Below are 21,955 nucleotides of genomic sequence, written 5' to 3'. Positions count from 1 at the left end.
TTTTTTTCTAATATTTGTATAGGGAAGAGCCGGCATGTTTGGGACACCTTTTTATGTTTTCACTTTAACACTAAATCTACGGACCGTTTTTGGTCGTTTTTCCTAGCAGTAGGTAGGATACTCTACAAGTTTTACTTATAAAAAAGAAAGAAAAAACTAAATATATACACTAAAAACTATATAACATGCATATTTTAAGAAATTCATAAAGTTTGATAGTGACATTTTATCGTTTAACCCTTTAAGGACGATTGGAACACCGGTGTCCCATAAAGAAAATAATTTTTCCTGCCTACCTAAAGTTATTTTTTTCTCATGTCTGTACATAATTGTAAAGTAGAAGGTTGAAGGAATCTAAAATATTTTTTGCAAGTCTCTAGGTATTTACTATGTAGTAAATATTTAAGCTCAAAAATGGAGAATTTTTAAATTCTCAAATTCATAATTGATTTTTTTTATACTTCCAATTTCTTTTAAGCAAACCCCTTTTGGCAATAAAAACTACAATACTTATAAAAAATATTTTTCATAACAGCGAAAAATATTATTCATTGGTATTGTCAGAAAATAATACTTAAATTTTCGGACTATTTTTGTCCCTATCGTGTTAATTAATGTTATAATTGAGTTTGGGCCTTTTCAAGTAGGTGGCGAGAAGTGGTTATTTTTGAATTTTTGATAAATATATATTTTTTAAGTAATCCAACGTTAAATTGAAGGACTATTAGTCTGATGTACCTATAGACAACATATCTAAGAAACTTTGTGTCAAATTTAAGTTACTTTATAATAAGGGTTTAAAAATTATAATTTAGATTAACTTCAGTTTTTCCTAAAAGTGGCGATAAGTGGTTACTCCACCCTACCGCTTAGTAACTCACAAATTTATACTTTATTAAAATAAATCGATTAGCGTTATTGCCAAATTTATTAAAATAATTAAAGAAACAACCATCGCTACCCGCGTCTCAAATATACAGGCCGTCCCATTGGAAAAAATAAAAGGATGAAATTGATCCTTTTGCAAAGGATGGATCAAATTTCAAACTCTGAGTGCATTATTTATTATTTATTATTATTTATTATTATATATTATTATTTAGTATTATTTATCATAATAGAACATGTTTATTTGATCCATCCTTTGCAAGAGGATCAAATTTGGATCAATTTTATCCTTTTATTTTTACCAGTGCCCCTATAATCATAAAGTAGAACGTTATAAGAATCTAGGATATTTTTTATAAAGTTAAAGCTATTCGCTATATAGGTATAGTATATTTCAGCTGAAAAAATGAGGAATTCAAAATCTCAAAGAGATGAATGAATTTTAATATTTTATAGAAAGCAGAAAAGCTGTACAAAATATTCTTCACAAGTACGAAAATGATAATAGATTAGTATTTTAAGGAAAGCTTCTTAAATGTTATGAGCTATATAGGTTCCAATTGCCATTAGATAGAAAAAGATTGCAAATCCGACTCTGTTTGATTTTTCAAAGTTATATAATAGATCTGTCTTCGTTTATATATTTATTTTTTAATGTTGATTTTCGATTGCTTTCAAATAAAATTTATTTAAAAATAAATTTAAACACCATCAAGACAGATATATTCTTAAGGGCTTTCAATGACCTTGAAAAATCCTTTTAAGGTTATTCCCTGATCTCATGTTAGAGCTTTAGATCGCGAAATTGTCGAAAATTTTTTGATTGATTAGAAAATATATTGAAGTAAATTCTATTTTATTTCAATCGGTTGAAAAGTAAACAAAATTTAAAGATGCTTGAACAAAAGACCTTGAAATAACCTTGAATTTATTTTTTTTAATTCAGATCTTCCGGTGTTCGTTAGAGACAGCTTCTTTTCCCAAATGAAAATACTCAAAATTTTCTCCATTTGAGAAAAGAAGCTGCCTCTAACGAATACCGAATGATCTGAATTAAACAATTAAATTCAAGGTTATTTAAAGGTCTTTTGTTGAATCCTCTACCACCAAATGGTACAAAATAGAATAGCAATAGATCATGAATTCTGTAGGGGAATTATGTAACGATATGACAATGTCATATGACAATTTTTCGTGGTAAATTTGGGAGCAGGAGAACATTAAAGTCTAGTGAGCATCAAATTGGCAATGCAAGGTTTCGATTCGATTACTTTTTCCTAATTTACGACATAACAATTTTTAAATTTGTCATATGACATTGTCATACTGTTACAGAATTCCCTCAATGACCTCTGACTCTGATACGAATTCTTAAAGTGCCAATATGTGTTCCTTTCACCCTACGATTTTTTTGGTTCAGAGGATGTAATTTATCATCCAAAAATATATTTTCTAGAGCCATTCATGGGTGGTACTACCTATTTTTTTCTCTCATAGTAAAGTAGCATTGATTTTTCATAAAATTGACCTTTATATTCCTTATCGTTCTTGAAAAGCCGAAAGATCAATTAGAATCAGTGTAAAATTGATGTGTAGGTAATCTTGAAAAACAATGCAGATTATTAAATGAAATATTTTTTTTTACTAAAATATAAAGTCTCACTGCCAGCTATAAGACTCGTAAATAAAGCCAAATTTGATTGTAAAAAAATATTACACGACTTTTTACTGTGTATTTCTACCAAAGAGATATAGTGCTCATAATCATATTTTTGCCTGAATTTGTTAGATTTTTTTGTTGTTGGAATGTTAGCATAATATTTGAGAGGCCACCCCCTGTAATTTTTCGTTTGCAGAGCACTGAGTGAAATATTAATTCATTCATATAGGCTGGTTGCGTTGTGCTCCACCTGGTGCTCCACTACTTTCTCCTCACAAATTATGCCTGGATGCTGTGCGAGGGCTTCTATTTACACACCGTCCTCGTTGCTGCGTTCGTGTCTGAAAAGAAGCTGGTAAAGTGGTTAATTTGGCTGGGATGGGGTGCTCCTGCCATTGTAATAGTGCAGTATGGACTTTTAAGAGGATTTCATGGAAACGAAATAGATACAATGCAGTAAGTTTTTCCATTTAACCTCCTATAGACGTGCAATATTCTCGGATTTCAATTTTCTTTTGAGAGGCACTAGTGCAGTGATATCTTTGCAGTAGATTTTATAATCCTCTCTAATCCCATACTCACCATGAAGTTTTACTGCAAAAACACTGATTTCACGAATATTTCTTAATCCCTCTGTTCCGGTGTTAAACTACAGGTGCTGGGCGAATGAGACTTTCTACAACTACATACTTGTTGCACCTGTTGTCATATCTATGCTACTTAATCTCTTGTTCCTGTGCAACATTGTAAGGGTGCTGTTGCTCAAGTTAAAAGCTCCGGCTGGTCTACAAGGCGGTGGTCCATCTAGAACTGTCTTACAAGCTTTTAGGTTAGTCACCTATATTTTATTACTTTAAAATCATTTATTGATCAGATTATTCGCTTCTGATATTACTTTATCTTTCGTTTACCATATGCTTATTATTTTTAGAAAAACAAATTTATTAATTTTACAGAGTATTTTCTACAAAATATTCCGAAATTTTTGTAATATTATTACAAAATATTCCGAAATTTTTGTAATATTATTAGGACTCCTAATATATCAGTAAAAAGACTGTTATACTAAAACAGATTAGTTCTAAAGCATTTTAAAGGCCTTACAATGTTTAAAAGTAGTTAGAACTATAAATGACATTGTATTTACAGATTAAATTACCCAAACTGAGCAATTAATGACAAACTATAACAATTAAGGTTTAGGACTTATAAAAATTGTTTTTAAAAGTCTGTAATGGAATCCTTACTCGATTATAATTTTTGTGTGCTTCTTAAGTCTTAAAAAGTCATAAAATATTAATTTGTATTTATTCTATCCCAAGTTCTAGTTTGCAAATATTTCTTCTTTTTACAAACCGGCTCATTTTTGTGTGAAATTGCCCCGTGTTGAGAGATTTTCACTATTTCTGGCATACCTGTGAAATCGTCTTCCCCACAAGGATAAAGGCTAGAGTGCGTATTTCTCCACGAACAGCATAATATTCGGGTTATGGGAAAATTAAAACACGGATTGACCTTTGAGCTTTTCTCTCCTGGGGCCGTATCCTCCAGATGTGAGAGTTTGATTTTGTGGAAAAAGGCAACTCTCCGTGTGGAACTCGCCTATTTGGTATCCACGAAATTTTCGATTGGAAATTTTCTAATCAAAAACCAGAGAGAATTCTCGAGCGGTATTTCCAGTGAGAGATCTTTGTATTTTTCTTAAATTGACTATAATTCGTGTATGTGTTCTTATAGAGATAAAACCGGATTCTGAAAGGGAATAAAATTCTATATATAATTCTCTAATAATCGAAAAATCCTGAAACTGCCCTTTAAATAGCGGAAGTGTGAATTGTTTATCAAACATTTCGAAAATATCATGAATATTTGACGAAGTTCTCAAGTATTGCAAAAATGTTACAAAAATACTCATCAAATCCGAAAACAATACCTAATTAGCGACTAAGAAAACTTTTCTTGGCGAAAACTCGTAACCTCTTAACATTTAATATGCCTGATCGCTTGAAAATTGGTTCAAAAAATCACAAAAAATACAAGAAAATGTGAAAATATTGAGAAAATAAATAATAAGAATTCATTATTGCCGAATAATATTGCAGAGAAAAATAAGGTGAAAATTAACTTTACACCCTTTACACATTTTTTTTCTTTTCCGAATTCCTGTTGGAAAAGAATTTTACTTATTGTTTTCAAAAAAAAGCGCAAATTATAAATGAGAATTTTTAATTGTGAAAGAAAATATATCTTGATATGATTCCAATAATCCTTGTCAATTTTCTAAAAACAAAAAGAAAAATTCAATGAAAATTGATTTTTTGTTCCAAAAATATCTGAAAATTCACTATACCATTATTTGACAATTTTCAGAAATTTTATGCAAAACCACAAGAAAATGAGACAATCTTTATACGTATAAATACGTTTTTATAATTGAATTGATGCAAGTGCAAAGGGCCTTTCTTTAAGTTTTTAACTGTAGTAAAATATTAAAAAGAGAAATTTGGCATGAAATGCCGTTGCAGTCATTTAAGTGTCCAGAGGAGTCGCGATGAATAAATAAAAGCTTATAACAATGTTATTTAATTATTTATTTAGTAATTATTTATTCATTCATTGAATTTATAATTACTTCAGTATTCATTTTTTTTGCGACCAGAAATAGCGCGCGCAATGTCAAAAAACGATTTCCACAAAAAGTTCCACACGAAAATCTCACCTGATTCTCTCCGATATTCGTGGATACGAAGAGCGGGCAGATGGGAAAAATAGGAGAAAATGTCACGGAGAGAAGCTCGCGTAAAATCTTCTCTCACAAAGTGGAAGATACGGGCCCTGGTCCTCGACATACTTGAGACTTAAGCCGACAGAAGGCTTAGTGCAAAATGATAGAAATGTGGTTTAACCGTTATTTCGGATATAATTACGCTAATCCGTCTTTCGGCTAATCCTCAAGTGTGTCAAGGCCCTTACTCTCCTTACAACGTTTCGGAAAGGTCAATCCGTGTTTTAATTTCCTCAGAATCTTATAGTGACCGATTTCTTCATTTAACATTCAGGTTCATTAGAAAGGTCTTGGAATTTCAGACAATTCTGATCGGGTTTAAGTCGTTTATGAACCGGTTATGAAAAGATTACTAATTTTTATCCGAAATAAATTTTATTATTTTCAAACTATTCTGAGAAATGATTTGAGTGATTTATAAATCGATTCAAATCGGTAAACGGTAAACGATGTAAAAGTACTTTTGAGGTATAGCATCTAAGTTACGAGTTCAAGCATTGCGAACATCATGGGACGCTCTGCCACATCTTTTTAATAAAATGATTTTAAAATTAAATGTGTAATTATGTAATGAATCTGCAATACCCTCCTCTAATCAGTTTTCAATGCAGAAATATTTTACGCGGAATTGAAAAACATATTTATTTAGCAATAAATTTAAACAAAAAATGAACCGTCTGCAGTTGCCTCACGCTCCCCTAATTATGTAACAAATTTGTACTCAAACGAGTGAAAAAGTTTTATTAATCTTCCGCTCCAATTGATGAACTTTTTGGTCCTTCCTGCGTTATCAATTAACTTCGATAGATACCAATTTGAAATCAATTTAAGAGAACTTTTCTTTAAGTGCAAAGACATTTTATTGCCAAGTCTCGAGGATGACTTTAGCAAACTTCTTATGCAAAGTCCTTTGGGAGCATTTGATTAGTAACCCTAAATCACTCTTCCAGAGCCACTCTGCTTCTCGTTCCACTTCTTGGACTGCAGTATATCTTAACACCCTTCCGACCGGAGCCAGGACATCCTTGGGAGCGCGTTTATGAGACCGTATCAGCTTTTACAGCTTCATTTCAGGTACTTTATTAAAGTGAATTTTTTTGTTGTACCTTTCTTCCCTTGTTAAATATTTAATTATCAGTCGTGAGAAAGGGCTTAGCATTTTTAATGATGCCACTGTTAATTATACTTCAAAACCCTTCTTAAATTTTTTCCAATCCAAACGCCACAAACACGGATGATCCTGATAAATTGATTAGGGTTTTATTGTGTAACTTTCAGGGCTTATGTGTTGCCTCTCTGTTTTGTTTCTTCAATGGTGAGGTAATGGCTCAGGTTAAGCGGAAGTGGAGGACTCTCTTTTTTCGGCCACGAGCTAATTCCTACACGGCAACTCAAGTTTCGGTAAGTGAAGTTGTTTAATTTAATGCCTTGGAACAAAAAAAGCCAATTAAATCGTCCCAAATATTAATCCCGGGAAAAGATAATCCTATATGAAAAAGAACTTCACAAAGCACAATAGACTGAATGAAAACGATTCACTTTGAAAATTTCTTCTCTCTGCTATATGTTGTCAACCTTGTTCCTTCAACATTTCCAACTGTTAAAACACACATATGACGCTTTTCTTGGATTGCGGTGTTATTGCACCCACAAAAGAAAGGGATTCCATGAGTAAATATACCCAGCTTTCATGTCAATAGATCAGTCAGTTGCATTCTGCCAAAGGAAGTACCTACATATTCAGGATATTGCATAAAACGTATATTATTGCACTTTTAGAAAAGAGAGATATGCATGAGAATTTTCTGTGCAATTTCAAAATTCACTCATGTTCTTGTGTACTTCTTGTAAACAAATTTTTCAAAAAATATTCAATGGCTATATTGTACAAAAGCACTTTGACGAGCTATTGTGGAATCTCTGGTGATGTTTTTTTCTTTTTTTTAAATTTTTGTATTTTCTGTTGGTTTAAAGCAAAGAACTATAAACTGGAGAGAGACAAATTGCAATATTCCCAGTTTATCACGTCATGTGAGCATCACGTATCAATGAGAACCAATAGCGACACAATTTCACTTCAATTGTGTCACTAAAATGGAAATTCTATCACATGTGTTTTAATTTTCAGTATATATAGGCTTTTTGCTATTCTTTGGTTAACAAAAATCACAACTATTGGGAGTATTCTGAACCAGCGCTTCATTGTGCATATAGACACACTGTTCCTCTTTTTTATCGTTGCTTTTATATATTTAAAAAAAAAACAAACAAAGCGTTTCAACAAAAGATAATTTAATAGGCAATTCTCTCATATATTGCCCCATTCAATTTAATGGTTTTTATCAAAATCACAAAACAGTACTCTCTAAATTATTTTAAATTAGAACGTTATACGGCTTGTTATCTATCAATCTAAACTATTTTCCACTTAAAATTTATGCCTCGTTGTTTGTTTAATTGAACAAACAATATTTCTTTTAGATTTGCGAGTTTAAAATATTTTTGAAATTTTTTACGTGTTTTATTTAGCTAAGGATTAAGGAAAAATATATGTTTTTAAAAATAGGAATTGCTGAATATTGAATAAAACATTTGTCTTGATAATCTAATAAATATAGTGGATTTTGAATAAATCCAAAAAAAAAACTAGAAAATAAAAAAATGCAGATTGGACAAGGATCAATAAGATCAATTAAGTAAAAAAATCAAGCGAGGGTACCGATTCCCTCAAATAATTTACCCGTTTTATCGCTATTTAAAAGACTGAACCAACAAAGCTAGTCTTTTTAAAGACTAATTTGTCAAAAAATAAGTAAATAAATTTCAAACTGAAAAGGACTATCACATTAATATATTTTCCAAAGCTGTGCATGAGTTAAACCAAATGAAGTAAACGCTTTCAAAAATCATTTAAAGAAGTCGGGAATTTTGAGATACTCAGATATCTTAACACTAAACCTACCAAAACCCGGTCACATTAACCGGTTTCAAATTAATTAATATTTAAATGGTACAATGTCGCTATAAATTACAAATTAAATTAAGTTAAATTTTAATTTTTTGTTCTTTTCCGAGACAAATTTGTTGAGTATACTACCCTACCGCGGTTTGTCATTTGACCGAAAAACGAACAAAAACGTTTGGTAGGTTTAGTGTTAAACCACTTTTTAAAAGAAAGCAAAAGGTGAAGGAACTTTTTTTATCGGATAAGAACTGTGATAACTATAAACGTACAAGTGGTACCGAGGTAGTACTACTCTACCTAACCTGAATAACTATAATTTTCCTGGAGACACCGCTTCTCAAGCTGGCGCAGACGTAGTGCAGTTAACGAAATAAACCGAATTGAATTGAACTAAGATATCCTTAGTGACCTTTAAGTAAGTACTGCACTACTTTAACGGTAACACTACAAAATCTTACTATTACATGCCTTTTTACATTAAATGTAGACAAAAAAGAAATGCAGATACGTTAACGACCGATGCAAACCTCCGATATATTATTAAAGATGTCTGAAAGTAAAACAATATGGAACTGTTTTGAGAAGAATCTTCTTTTAAATAAAGCTTTGTGAAAATTATATAAGGTATATTGAAGACATGTATTTTTAAAACATGCTTTATCCTTCGTTCTATCGTAGAAGCTATTATATACGTAAAGTACCGCACTGATAAGACATGCCTTAAATTCTTAAAGCATTTATATTTAAAATTAATATTGCAAATTTATTTAAAAAAAAAACTATTTAAAATATTTTAGAAAGTTTTTGTATTCGGACATCCATTTTCTTTAGAATTTTATAAACGACTTTTGAATCTCCCTTTTAAGTTGAAATGACCCAAATATATAGTAATTAAGCTTTCCTAAAAAGTATCTAGCATACTATTAAAATTTCTTATCCAACTTGCCAGGCGCTTGTTTCTTATAAAGGATTTATTAAAATATTAATTAAAAACTTACGAATTTTGAATTATTTTTGTTATGGTAATTTTTAAATTTTGAGCTGAGGGACTACATTGTTATACGATTTTTGTTACATATTTCTAATGGAAAATGAGCTTTAACATGTAATTTGGACAGACACAGTAATTGTAAATATAAATAAAATAATTGTAAGGATCATCCTCATTTAGAAATAAGCGAAAAAGTCGTATAACAATCTAGCCCCACAGCTCAAAGTAGCCCCATCTCCCCCTACTTTGCAGGCTTACAGAGTAAGGGATTTTAAAGAGTACTATAAGAATTCTTCAAGTTTAAAATATAAAGTTCCATAAGTCTACTCAAAAAGTAAATATTACTTTTATGAGACTTTTAAATATTTTTAAAGATTACAGTGTGAATTATCTTATTCTGATAATTCGAGGAAAGCGCGCTAGCTACGGACGGCTCAAGCATTGAACAACTGTTTTTTTTCAATATGTTTTTAATTAATTTTGAACCATTATGATATTTTTTTTAAGAGCTAGTCCAATTGCTCAAATTTCCTGAAAAACCTATGGGCCAAATCGATTGGGAATATTGAAAAAAAAATTTTTCAAAGCATGAGTAAACCCATTTTAGCGCGCCTTCCTGTATTAGACAAAATAATAGATGTTCGCTTCGTTATTCCGATGGATTTTTTGAATTTATTCAACAACTATAACAACGTCTAATACAAGATTTTTTTTATTTTTTGTAGAACTAGAATATAACTTTAAAAGAAAGACTAATTATAATTACATTATTAGAGGATTTCCTGTTCTTATAATTAATTTATTAAACACAAAACTACGCAGATTGATTTGGATTGCAGATTGATCGTCAAGATGTCATTTAAATTATTCCCATCCGTGTAAGAGGACAAACACTATGCATCCTATAATCTGCAACTGTGCTATAAAAGTGCTCAACTTTAGAAAATATTTTAAGGAAGTTTGATCAATTTAGAATCTAAAGAAAAATTAGTAGGGGGAAGTGGGGCAAAACTAGGGCACCTTTGTAGTTGAGATTTTTCTTCTATGTTTAAGTGGAACTGAGCCGTATCATAATGAAATTTAGCTTCTCAATCTGTTTGTGTAAAATCCCAATTTCAAAGGTGCCCCATTTTCCCCTAAGTAGTAAATAAAAATAAGATATTGTGAGGATGCTACTTGTGAAATCAGGGATGGGATGATAACTTTTCGACACTATCGAATCGACAATATCGATAAATCTATATCTGTTAGATGAAGTGAATTTCGACTTCTTACGCGTTTTTGAGTCATTCATTTTGATATTATTAATTAATTAGTTACAGGAAGTGCAGCTATCGTTTAAACTTTTGCGAATCAACAGTCAATAGTATCGAAAACAAGTTATCATGTCACCCCAGTATCCTACTTTTGAAAGCAGTAAGGCCACTATTAATCATATAATACAATTTTTTATTAGGTTTCTGAAAATATAAAAAGTGGAAAATTTTTTCTACAATATATTTTCTTAATAAACAATTCTTTATAAGAAAACAACCAAGAATTTAGAAAACTATTTGAGGTTTTTCTTAGTTGACTAGTCCATAATTTCGGGTGGTATCAACGTTGAAACGGAATCCAAAAGGCCCGAAATACTTCAGATTCATTCAGGAATATAGTCCATTGCTGATTGAACCATTACAGCTTAATGGCACAGCAATTTATGAACTATGCCAAGTCCTAGAAGTTCGTAACTTCTATTATTTCCTATGTAAACTTATTACTTTTTTGCAAGAAGATGTCTCCTTTGTGTTACGATTTACCTTCGTGAAGGATCAAGATTGCTTTTTTCACAATTACTTAAACAAAATGAGTCCTATAACGCGATAAAATATATAAAACAATAATTTCTTTTAGAGTAAACAATCTCCTGTATAAAAATACGTATAAACGTATTTTTAGTTCATTTAATGAACAATAGCACATATTTTATTCAATGCATTTAGTTCATTATCACAATAAGCGTCGCGCAATCTTCATTAAGAAAAAAATCTCTCAGGTTAAATTATCGTGTGATATAGGTAATTAAATATTTAGATTTCGTCTTCTGAAAAGGTTTCTGTATTCCAATTAATATTCGAGACAAATCATTTAACGCATTTAACTTTAGTTTATAGAAATTGTTTAAGGGACAATTTCTGTGAGAACTTTATGCAAAATGAAACGCTGGTTCTGAAGCCCTTATCATGCATGTTTCTATGGAAGTGATATAACTGAAATTGACAATAGAGAGAATACTGAAGATATCAAGTTAAGGAATGAGTAATAGAGTCACAGAGTGACTTACTTAGAGCAAAACACAGTGTTGTAGATAGAGTTAGATTTTTTTTTTGACCATCACGTAAGGTGGAATTGGTTGATTTTAAATGTAGCCGCTCGGCTTGCAGTTTGTGCGATGTGCTCCACAAGTTCCTGGTGAGGAGAAGGTCTGACTAACCGAGTTGAATAAGAGCGCAGGTAACGGCAGCTCCGTGGATGATGATAATCACAATGAGCGTCTTGAACTGATGACCAGACCCCAGGAAGTTCCTCTTCATGAAGATGCCAAAGAATCGCTGATTCATCAAGAGACCACGGCTGAGAATATGCATCCCTCCACGAGTGCCACATCCAATGGGAGCAGTCACAAAGTTACATTTATCAACAACACTAATCCATTGCCAGCCTCGTCCAAGGATGACAACGTCTAGGAAGCACCAAACCTACATCAACCTACATCATCCATCGAAGAGGAATTACATAAAGCTTGCGGCTCTAAACAGAGACACTTAACTAGTGGGGACAAGTCTTAGGAAAATATAAATCTCCAAAGTGCCATAGATTAGAATGGGATTGTAAATTTAAGATATGAAAGAAAAACTGAATTTTGTGAATAGTCACAATGTATTATAGATATTACTAGTTAGGGAATTATTGACCATTTTCAGAGGTATTACAACTGTCTGCTATACACACAAGAACATGATGAAGACTCATGTGTTTTTCATACTAAAAATAAATATTGTATTTGTGATATAATTTTTTATTTGACTCCTTGAAATATTTCCTTATAGATTTTTTTCTTTTCTTAATTTAATTTTCTTAAGGTTTATCCACAATTAAATTAAATATTTAATTTTTTGAAATATTTCAGTCTCATTGTGTTATCTGATTGGCTTAAGCTTAAAAGCTTTCAAAGCTCTTGTCAATCAAAAAACGCAATGCAACTGAAATATTCAATATTGTTAAATATTTAACTACATGAGGATGATATTTTAATTCGCGAAAATAGTAGAGATTAAAAATTTATGGGAAAAGCATTTTGATTTTTAGGTAGAAATATAAAATTAAGAGGAAAATGTTCAGAATAAACTATAAGAATATATTTTTATGAATGTTAGAATCTAATAAAAACTATCAAGAGGCATTGTTTTAATTTTTTAACTGGTGCTGCACAGGGAACTAAAAAGAAAAAAATATTTTGTAAAATTGTTCGTAAATGTTTGTGAATTTCCACTGGAGCTTTAACCCTTCAACGACGAGACAGTTTTTGCGGACCAAAAATCAGCAATAAAAATGAAACTAATAAACAAAATCAGTAAAAGGTCTTAAATCTAGCCTTAGAAAATCTAACAGAGTCTGATTCGGTGTACTTTTTACCCCTATGAGCGATAGGGACACAAATAGCCTAAAAATTTAAGTAATTTTTTTTAACAATACCAATGAATGATAATTTTCACTCTATTGAAAAATATTATGTTTGAATATTGTAGTTTGTTTTTCCAAAACGGTTTTGGTTAAAAAAAAATTGGAAGTTAAAAAAAATAATTAAAATTTGTTATCATTATAAAAATTTAAAAAATCGTCGTTTTTTAGCTTAAAAATTTACTGTACTGCTGGAGACTTGCAAAAAATATCCTAGATTCCTTCAATCTTCTACTTTGCAATTACGTACAAACCTAGGAAAAAATAACTTTAGGTAGTCAGGAAAAATTATTTTCTTTATGGGACACCGGTGTTCCAATCGTCCTTAAAGGGTTAAGCTTACGCAATCTTCAGACTAGAGGCTTAGCCCAGTTCTTGAAGATCTCAAAATCTTAAATGTCGAGTTTTATTGGTTTTTGTGAGCCTAATAGGTCATTCATCTTTAATAATCCAATCTCAAGTTAAATTTTTCTAAAATATAGTGATTGATAAAAAATTAGTGCAGTTAAGCCATATGGCTAAGCCTTAGGTCTAAGCCTATATTAGACTAGAGGTTTAGCCCAGTTCTAGAAGGTGACAAAATCCCAAATATCAGTCAATATTATTGATTTTTCAGAATTTAACAAATTATTTGCCCTTAATAATCGAAGTCTGATTGAAACTTTTTTTAAAAAAGATTTTAAAGGTAAGATATTAGAACAGGTAAGCCATATGGCTAAGCTTTAGGTCTGAAGCTTGTGTTGCGAAATGCTCGTAAATCGTATAGTCCACTAAAAAGTTCTGAAAAATTTGTACTTTTTTCACAAACACTGGCCTCAATTCTGAGACCAAGATAAAGATAAAGATCAAGAAAATTTCAAGATTTTGGTATTCTGAAATCAAAAAATCAAGTTTAAAATGTCAAATGTTCGTATAATTTTTGTAGAAAAAACGAAAAAAACTCGTCAAGTGATAATTCGAACAAAGTTTGTAAAAAAAAATACCAACTTTACAAACTTTTTAGAAAATTAAATGATTTACCAACATTTAGTAAGTTCGCATTGGGAATTCAAAAAATATTTACAAACGATTTTAAGAAATATTACTTTCTGTTTAACTGGAATAAAAATAAATATTTTGCCATAGAACATACTCTACCACTGAAAATTCTCAATTGAAAATTTTTATTTTGCAATTAAAAAATATTTTAGATAAGAAATAAGATGAAATTCTTATAAAATTGGAATAATAAAAATTCTTTTAAAAAATCTATTCGTTTGATATTTGCATCCAAAAATACTCCTTTTAGGCTTTTGGTCACATTCCCAGGACGAAATATGTAAATGGCAGGAAAAAAGTTATTTATGATACAAATTTTAAAGCATGAAAGATAAATATTGTCATTATTAAGTACAAAAAAAAAAAAAGAAATAAGGCATTCAAAATCCAAAATTCGCTGTAAAATATTAACTTGAGTTAAGTAATTCATTTTATAAATATTTTATTATAATTTTTCAATTTTTTTTAATAATCTTTTCTTGAATTATTAATTCTTTCTCCAATGCTCAAAAAATTGTAACCGACTTACATATAAATATTTACATTAATGGCATAATCACATTGACAATAAAATGTTCGCCGTAGCCTCACCGTATTTCGTTTATTTACCCATTTTCATTGAAATTCTTACGCAAATTTTCCATTACCATATTACCTTATCTCATACTCGGTGGCACTAGGTGAAAATAATATAAGAAAATTGAAGAAATAAAACGAAAATTCGATAAACGGTGAGCAAAAAACTGTAAGAGAAATTAATCGTAGTTTTTTTTCTCACCGTTTATCGCATTTTGTTTTATTTTTTCAATTTTCTTATACTATTTTCACCTAGTGCCATCGAGTGCGAGAAAAGGTAATACGGTAATCAAGAATTTGTATAAGAATTGCAATGAAAATACGTAAATTAACGATATACTGTGAGAATTTTACTGTCAATATGATTCTGCCCTAATGCAATAAAAACAGCTAAAATGTTGATTTTAAAAGTTTCGTGCGCAGCCCATTAGGGCAAGATGGGGTAATTCGGAATCTTGTCTATTTTGGAATTTTGAGATTTTCTCACTGTTTCGGATGGTCAAAGAGAAAAGGAGCCAGGAAGAAGTGTCTTTACATTCGTGGTTTTCCCATTTTTCATCTAAAACTGTTAGGAAATCTCAAAGTTCCGAATTAGACATGATTCCAAATTACTCCATTTTACCCTACTCATAACTTTTAAATATATTCCGTTAAAGTGATTCATCTGCAATTATTTTAATTCACTTTTTTTAAAATGAAAAATCCACCTAATGCCTCTTGGTTAAGAACTATTAAAAGTGAAACGAATTTAATGTTATTTAAGAGATATTTATTGTAAATTTTAATTATGAAGTTTAAAGAAGAAAAACAGGAAGATATTTGTGTATAAATTGCGCTTTAATTTATTGTTTATAAAGAACTGTAATAAACTATGAAGAGTGCTTATGAAAAGTTGTTTCTAAAAAATGAAAAATGGCTATAGAAAATTTAAAAAGAAAACAATGCAGCCAACAAATGAGTCTAATTGTGAAAATGTGAAAAAAAAGTTAAATGGAAAAAGAGCATCTTTGGAATAAAAGTTGTCTTGGTTTTGTATGTTTTTTCTAAAGTATTTGCATTTTTATTGTCTCTGCACTTTTGCCCCTTGGCTATGCTTAAATTTTCCTTCATGAAACTTTAAGGAAATCTGCCCTTTTCATTGGTCTTCCAACAGTGTTAAGCAATTTGCAGGATATTTTTGGCCTCATCAATTTATTCAGTTGAATCTGTTACATTATATCCCATTTAGCTGATTCTAATAATATGCAAATTTTCAGGTTTAAGTAACATGCAAAATTATTGCGAAAACAAATTTATTTTATTATAAAACCCTCTGGGGGTATATTTATTGTTTTTAATTTAGTCCCAAATGATCGGCAATATTTGTAGCGTAATTTCGATAAGGGATATAAATGGATATAAATAACCCTGTGACATCGGAAATTTGTTTGAAATGCTCAATAATGGCTGTCAGATCCACCAAAAAAAAATTGTGAATGATTACGCAAAATTAGAGAAAGCCTATCCCATTCCATCTTCAATTATTTGCAAATTCATGGTTTACAGAGTTATTATATTTCCTAAAATATCTCCACTTTGGACTCCTTCCACTTAAAACAAAAATTGTTTATTTGCATGGAAAACAATAATGGAAATAGCATCGGTATTTTATGTAATACGTCTTTCTAAATACAATTTTATTTTTTGAAGGGAAAAGGCAGAATGATTTTGTGCAAAAGAAAAGTTTAAATTTCCCGTGAAATTGAACAAATCTCTCAGATTTCTTTCACTCCCAATCTGTCTTGTCAATCTTTTTCAGTTCCATGAACAAGCAATTGTAACTAAACTTTTGTCTGGAGGTAAAATTTAAGAAGAAAAAGAAAAAAAAGAGTGTAGAAAATTTGAACAAAAACATTCCCACCTAAATCACCTTCACGAACGTCCCTCATATCAGATGATGGTGGGAATGTTACGAGAAGAGACTCTTAAAGCATTTTTCCCGTGACTGAATGGCACATTAGTAATTTGATTTGTTCCGTGTAGTATCAGGAAACATCTTTTCAGTACTTGCTAAATTAAATATTAAAGCATCGTGAAATATGAGAGGTCGCCTAGAATTTTTTCGCACCGGATCACATTTCTTGTAAAGTTGCTGAATAATTTTTGCAGAGGTTAATGACATCAAACTTTATTTCACTTTAGAGTCTAGCAAAAACATTATACACATGGCCAAAACAAAAGCCGAGACCATAATTGAAACCTAGGCGCTTTAAAGCTAATTAATACATAATGTATACTAAATGACATAACATACTGATAGAGGGATATATTAAGGGAGAATTGAGGTGAGGATAACCATATTGTTTTCACAAAATTCGTTATCATTTGCGGCTTTTTCTCTATGCGAATCCTATTAGAGAGTTATATAAAATTACTAAAATTATTTAATTTTATAATAGAATATTTTCCTTCCGACTCCAAGATAATAATCCAAATGGTAATAATTTGTAGTTTAGTGTTATCATCAACATAATTTTCAACTGCTTATCACTATGGGGGTCGCATGTATAGGGCATCCAAGTTAACAGCCCACGCCTAAGACGCCCAAGACGCTCCAAGGCAAGATTTTAAATTTGATTCAGCCACCTCGTCCTAGGCTTCCCTCGAATATCTTACATTAAAGAATAAATAAAATGATCTCCTTTAATCGTTCGTTTGTCGCTATATTCATTACTGATCTAGAAGCCGAACGGTAAAAGATATTCATTTCGTGTCTTTGCCGACCACTTCTACATCTACATTCCTAGGAGAGTATTTTTTCTGCATTTCTGGTTTTCTTTACCTATCCTTATCACAGTCTTGAGTTTCAAAGAATTAATTGAGCAATGTAATGTTTAATTTTAAGCAAAACCTTGTATTCGGTGTAAAGGAATGTGAACTGTTTCAGACAGTTGTCAGTCAGTGTTTATTTCGAAAATTTCATATTTTCGAAATTCATATATTCCTGAAACTGACCTATTCTCAATTTCAAATCCGACTTACAGTGGCGGTCAAAATAATATATCTATCCCTGCAAAGTCTAGAGCAAGGGAGACTAGACCGCTCGCTAGGAAAGATGGAGTAGTTGTAAGCCAGTGCCTACGAATCCTAGGAAACTAACATACAGAATGCGTCGTAATCCGGAATAATTAATATCCCGAAAGCCAAAACCCCGAAAACCAAGATTCCTAAAAGCAAAAATCTCGAACATATAAATTCCAAAAAGCCAAAATCCCGGAAATCAAAATCCCGAAAGCCAAAATTCCGAAAAATCATAATCCTGGAAACCAAAATCCTTGAAACCAAGGTCTCGAATGATCAAAATCCTGAATGGGGCGAAATTGTAAGGAGGATAATAATGAGGCTTCTTTTTTTTCAACAACGATTTATTTCTAAATTATGTTGATAACATTACAAAATTTTTAACAATAATATTAGTGTTCAGTGTCGCTACACTTTTCAACTTTATACAATATTCAAAAGTTTTAACATGAATTTTACAAAGTTTAGTTTATAAAAATAGTGGAGAAGAAAATTAAGAATAAAAACTTCATAAACTGTATTCTTAAAAGAATTAAGACGAGGTGGACCATAACCATAAGATCTTGTATAATAGGATGTGAACTACTGTTACATTTTTCCTGAAAAGTCGTTGAAATTTTGACAACAAGACGATCAATAGTTTCAATTTTTGCTATTTTGTGTAGCCAATGTGTAGGAGTGAAAATAGGTCAATTTACTATTAACCTCAAAAATTTGTTTTGTAGAATCTGAAGTTTAGAAATATGTTTTAGCACAATTTCCCCAAAATGGGCAACCGTATAAAAGGAATGCTCTGACAATAATGGCTATTAGAACAAGCATTTTATTCTTCTCTGAAAGTTTAGATTTTCTATGAATTAAAGGATAAAAAATTTTGATGCATTTTCCTTGGAGTGGTGGATATGCTCTTTCCAAGTTAATAAGTTGGATTAAAAACAAGGCCAAGATATTAGGTGAGATTCTTAATAATCTCACCTATCCTAACAAAATTTCATGTCGTCCGATCGCGTTCAATTTTAAACTAGAGTACCATTGGATATTTTTATTTTGAAAAGTTATTGGGCGATCTGGCTTAAATTTGGCAGATTTCCTTTTTGTAAAGAAGATTGACTGCGTTTTGTCAGCATTTAACTTTAGTTTCCACTTGCTGCAATAATCAGCAAATTTCTCAGCATTAGGGTTTAGCAAATTTATTATTTTATTTCGATTCTTAGAAGAGTATAAAATCGCCGTATCATCTGCGAAAAGAGAAACATGGCAATTCTTGAATATAAATGGTAAATCATGTACAAAAATGTTGAATAAGGTAGGACTGTGAGGGTACTCTCTTGAGGAATCATTTAGACGATCATCTACTGGAATCATTTAGACGATAGGGAATCTCGAACTTTAACTTGAAAAGAACGATCAATAAGAAAAGAATGGATAATTTTGGTTAAATAAAAAGGAATTTTGAGCTTTGACATTTTATAGATCAGGCCCTCGTGCCATATGGTGTCAAAACACTTTTCTAAATCGAATGACAACATCCCTGTAGACTTTTTATCTCGGAAAGATTTGGAAATTATATTAAAAAATAATGATGCTATTTACACCGCCGCATTAGATTGGGATTGAACTGTTCCAAAGGCGTATTTCGGATCATTAAGTCTCAATCTAAGACCGCAATCTAAACGGATTTATTGAGATCGTTTAGACTGTCGCATTAAATTCAGACTGAATTATCCCAAAATCCGATTTTGGGACAACTCATTCTCAATCCAATGCGGCGGTGTAAATGGCCTTAATGTCTCAGAACACAGAAAATTTTCTTTGCGTCCAATAAGCGTGAATGCAATCATCATAATAGGAGTATACGATTATGTACGGTCTAGTGAAGTGCAATATCTGGTGAAAACGGATGAAGACTGCTTCTTTCAATTATTATTCGCTACAATAACGAATACGCTACAGTAGCGAATACAAATTGAAAGAAGCAAAAAGAGGTCTTCATTCGTTTTCACCTTTTCACCAGAGGACTAGATATGACACTTTCAAGAATTCAGGATTTGTGCTTTCGGTATTTTGCCTTTTTGAGATTTTCGGGGTTTCTGAGTTTAGGATTTTGCTTTTCGGAATTTTAGTTTTCGGGATCTTGGCGTTCGGGACTTAAGCTTTACGAAATTGTGACCCAATCGGAATTTCGACCTATTCGGGATTTTAGCTCATTCGGGATTTTGGCTATTCGAGATTTCAATTCATTCGGAATTTTGATATCCACGATTTCGACAAATTCAGGATATTGAAATTCGGCGGGGATTTGGTTTTCGGATTTTCGACCGGGACACGCTATAAACACTATATCTTTTTTTTAAAATTAGATATTAAACTTCAAAGAACGACATCAACATGACTTCATAGAAGCTATAGGGATGCCTGTCCGACAATGGTCGCCAAAAAAACCAAGTAGTGTAGACATAAAAATCAACGTTTACAACTAGGGTAACGTGTGGTATTTCGGGATACTTTTTAGCACTTTTAAGTTTCAAACAGCTTAACGACTTCTTAAATATTGTTTTTCTTTGTTGATACTAATATGTACGTTCCTTATGCTATCCTGAATAAGATTATTATCGAAAAAAGTTGAAAAATGCATTATTTTTTTATACAAAATAGCAAAATAAGTGTGATTAGAAGGAATCACACCTAAAATGTAAAGAAGTAAGAGTGGTATATTTCGGAACTGTTGGGTATTTCGGGACAGACAAAAGTCGCTATTATGCAAATAAATTTCATCGGGCCTAATTATTTACCTTTAAGTAGAAGTTCTAAACTTCACTCTTTCATAAAATTTTTGTTTAAATTTCGCTTTTAAAGTGACTTAAATCGAAAAAAAACTAAGCACTGTTTGTGTTGACATCTGCAAAATTGACCACACTGAAGGTCTTATAAAAAGTGAAATGTGACACTCTCAATTAACGCGTATTTCACGCTTTAAATTAAATTAAATTTCAGAAGTTTCATGTTTTTCTGATACGTAAGGAGCTTAATAATTCATATAGAACTTAAAAATAATTAGAAAACAAATATTTATAGGATTTTTGATGTGTCCCAAAATACCCATATTATGTCCCGAAAAGCACCTCGTCCAGAAATACCACACGTTACCCTACCCCAATTTTCCCTAAATGTTTTACACATAAACCATACAGGTACTTTATCCGTACATGACAATGACCTTCAAACATTCCTTCCAACAATTTTCTTAGATTAAAAATTAAGTTTTTTGAATGGAGTATATAAATCTAATTTTGATACAGACTTTTTTAACTTCAAAAGTCTTAAAAATCCCAATAAAATTTTATCGCTTTCAATTAGTAGTTAATAATAATAATAATAATAATGTATTTATTCACAATAATAGGATCATCCCTTTTACAATTGTGAAAGAAAAAAAAGATAATAATAAAAAAAACTAAAATAAAAAAGGATAAAAATGAAAATAAGGATAAATAAAGAGAGAAAAGAAGAGAAAAAAAAGAAAAGATTTTCCACATCCCAAGCTTCTCAGGCCTCTATTTGAAAAAATTGGCGAATGGCTGCAGCAGAAGTGCGCTTATCATTCGGTATGCTATTGTAAGCAGTAACGCCTTTAACAAACAAAGTTTTATAAAGGCAGTCACTGCCCACTCTAGGCACCAAGAGTCCCCGAACCCTGGCCGAACCCCCCCCTAACCAGAAGACTCGACAGGTACTCAGGACATCCGGAAATCAATAGGTGAAACAGGAATAGAACAGCTCTCATCTTCAAAAGGGATCTTAGATCACAACCAATGAAAACGTTTCTATATGGAGTGATGTGATCCCGGCGACTTATGCCGCAAATATACCTGACACAATCATTAAAGGAGACCGTCAGACGACGAATTGTGTCACTATCCGCCGCAAAAAATAGCTCTGCTCCATAATTAAAAAAAAGGAAGAAGAAGCGCTCGCGCGAGGATCAAACGAGTGCACAGTGGGGCCGTGACGGCCAAAACCTATTTTTTTCGATATTTTTAATCGGTCCAAAAGTATTTTTATTTGATTTGGCACTAATTGAAGATCATTTTCCCAAATTTTCACTAAGATCAGTTGGAAATTGTGGCCTATAGAGATTCTTAAAGTCACCACTTTCATGAATTTTTTCGTCATTTTTGTCTCCCTGGAGATGTATGCATACACGGAAAATGATACAGATAATTGTATCTTCCTATAGGACTTATGCCATTTAGCATGTCTTTTTATATAGAA

General features: G+C 31.3%; 1 protein-coding gene across 3 annotated transcripts in view; it reads left to right on the top strand.

Moving 5' to 3' along the window:
* LOC129798668 (calcitonin gene-related peptide type 1 receptor) overlaps positions 1 to 15,671 on the top strand; it is a 75,118-nt gene extending 59,447 nt beyond the window's left edge. Inside the window, exons 7-11 of one of the 3 annotated variants that reach the window (XM_055841935.1) lie at positions 2,778 to 3,004; positions 3,204 to 3,377; positions 6,284 to 6,407; positions 6,612 to 6,734; positions 11,776 to 15,671. In XM_055841935.1, the coding sequence (XP_055697910.1) occupies positions 2,778 to 3,004; positions 3,204 to 3,377; positions 6,284 to 6,407; positions 6,612 to 6,734; positions 11,776 to 12,015 (888 nt within the window). In that variant the 3' untranslated portion in view covers positions 12,016 to 15,671. Of the gene's footprint in view, positions 1 to 2,777; positions 3,005 to 3,203; positions 3,378 to 6,283; positions 6,408 to 6,611; positions 6,735 to 6,989; positions 8,782 to 11,712 lie in introns of those variants that run through there. The other 2 variants (XM_055841936.1, XM_055841937.1) reach the window with 2 other exon arrangements.
* The last annotated feature ends 6,284 nt before the right edge of the window (positions 15,672 to 21,955 follow it).

The sequence above is a fragment of the Phlebotomus papatasi genome, chromosome 1, assembly GCF_024763615.1.
Source record: "Phlebotomus papatasi isolate M1 chromosome 1, Ppap_2.1, whole genome shotgun sequence".
Classification (NCBI taxonomy): Eukaryota; Metazoa; Arthropoda; class Insecta; order Diptera; family Psychodidae; genus Phlebotomus; species Phlebotomus papatasi.
The sequence above is the reverse complement of the archived record's forward strand: the minus strand, read 5'-3'. Positions and strand labels throughout refer to the sequence as shown.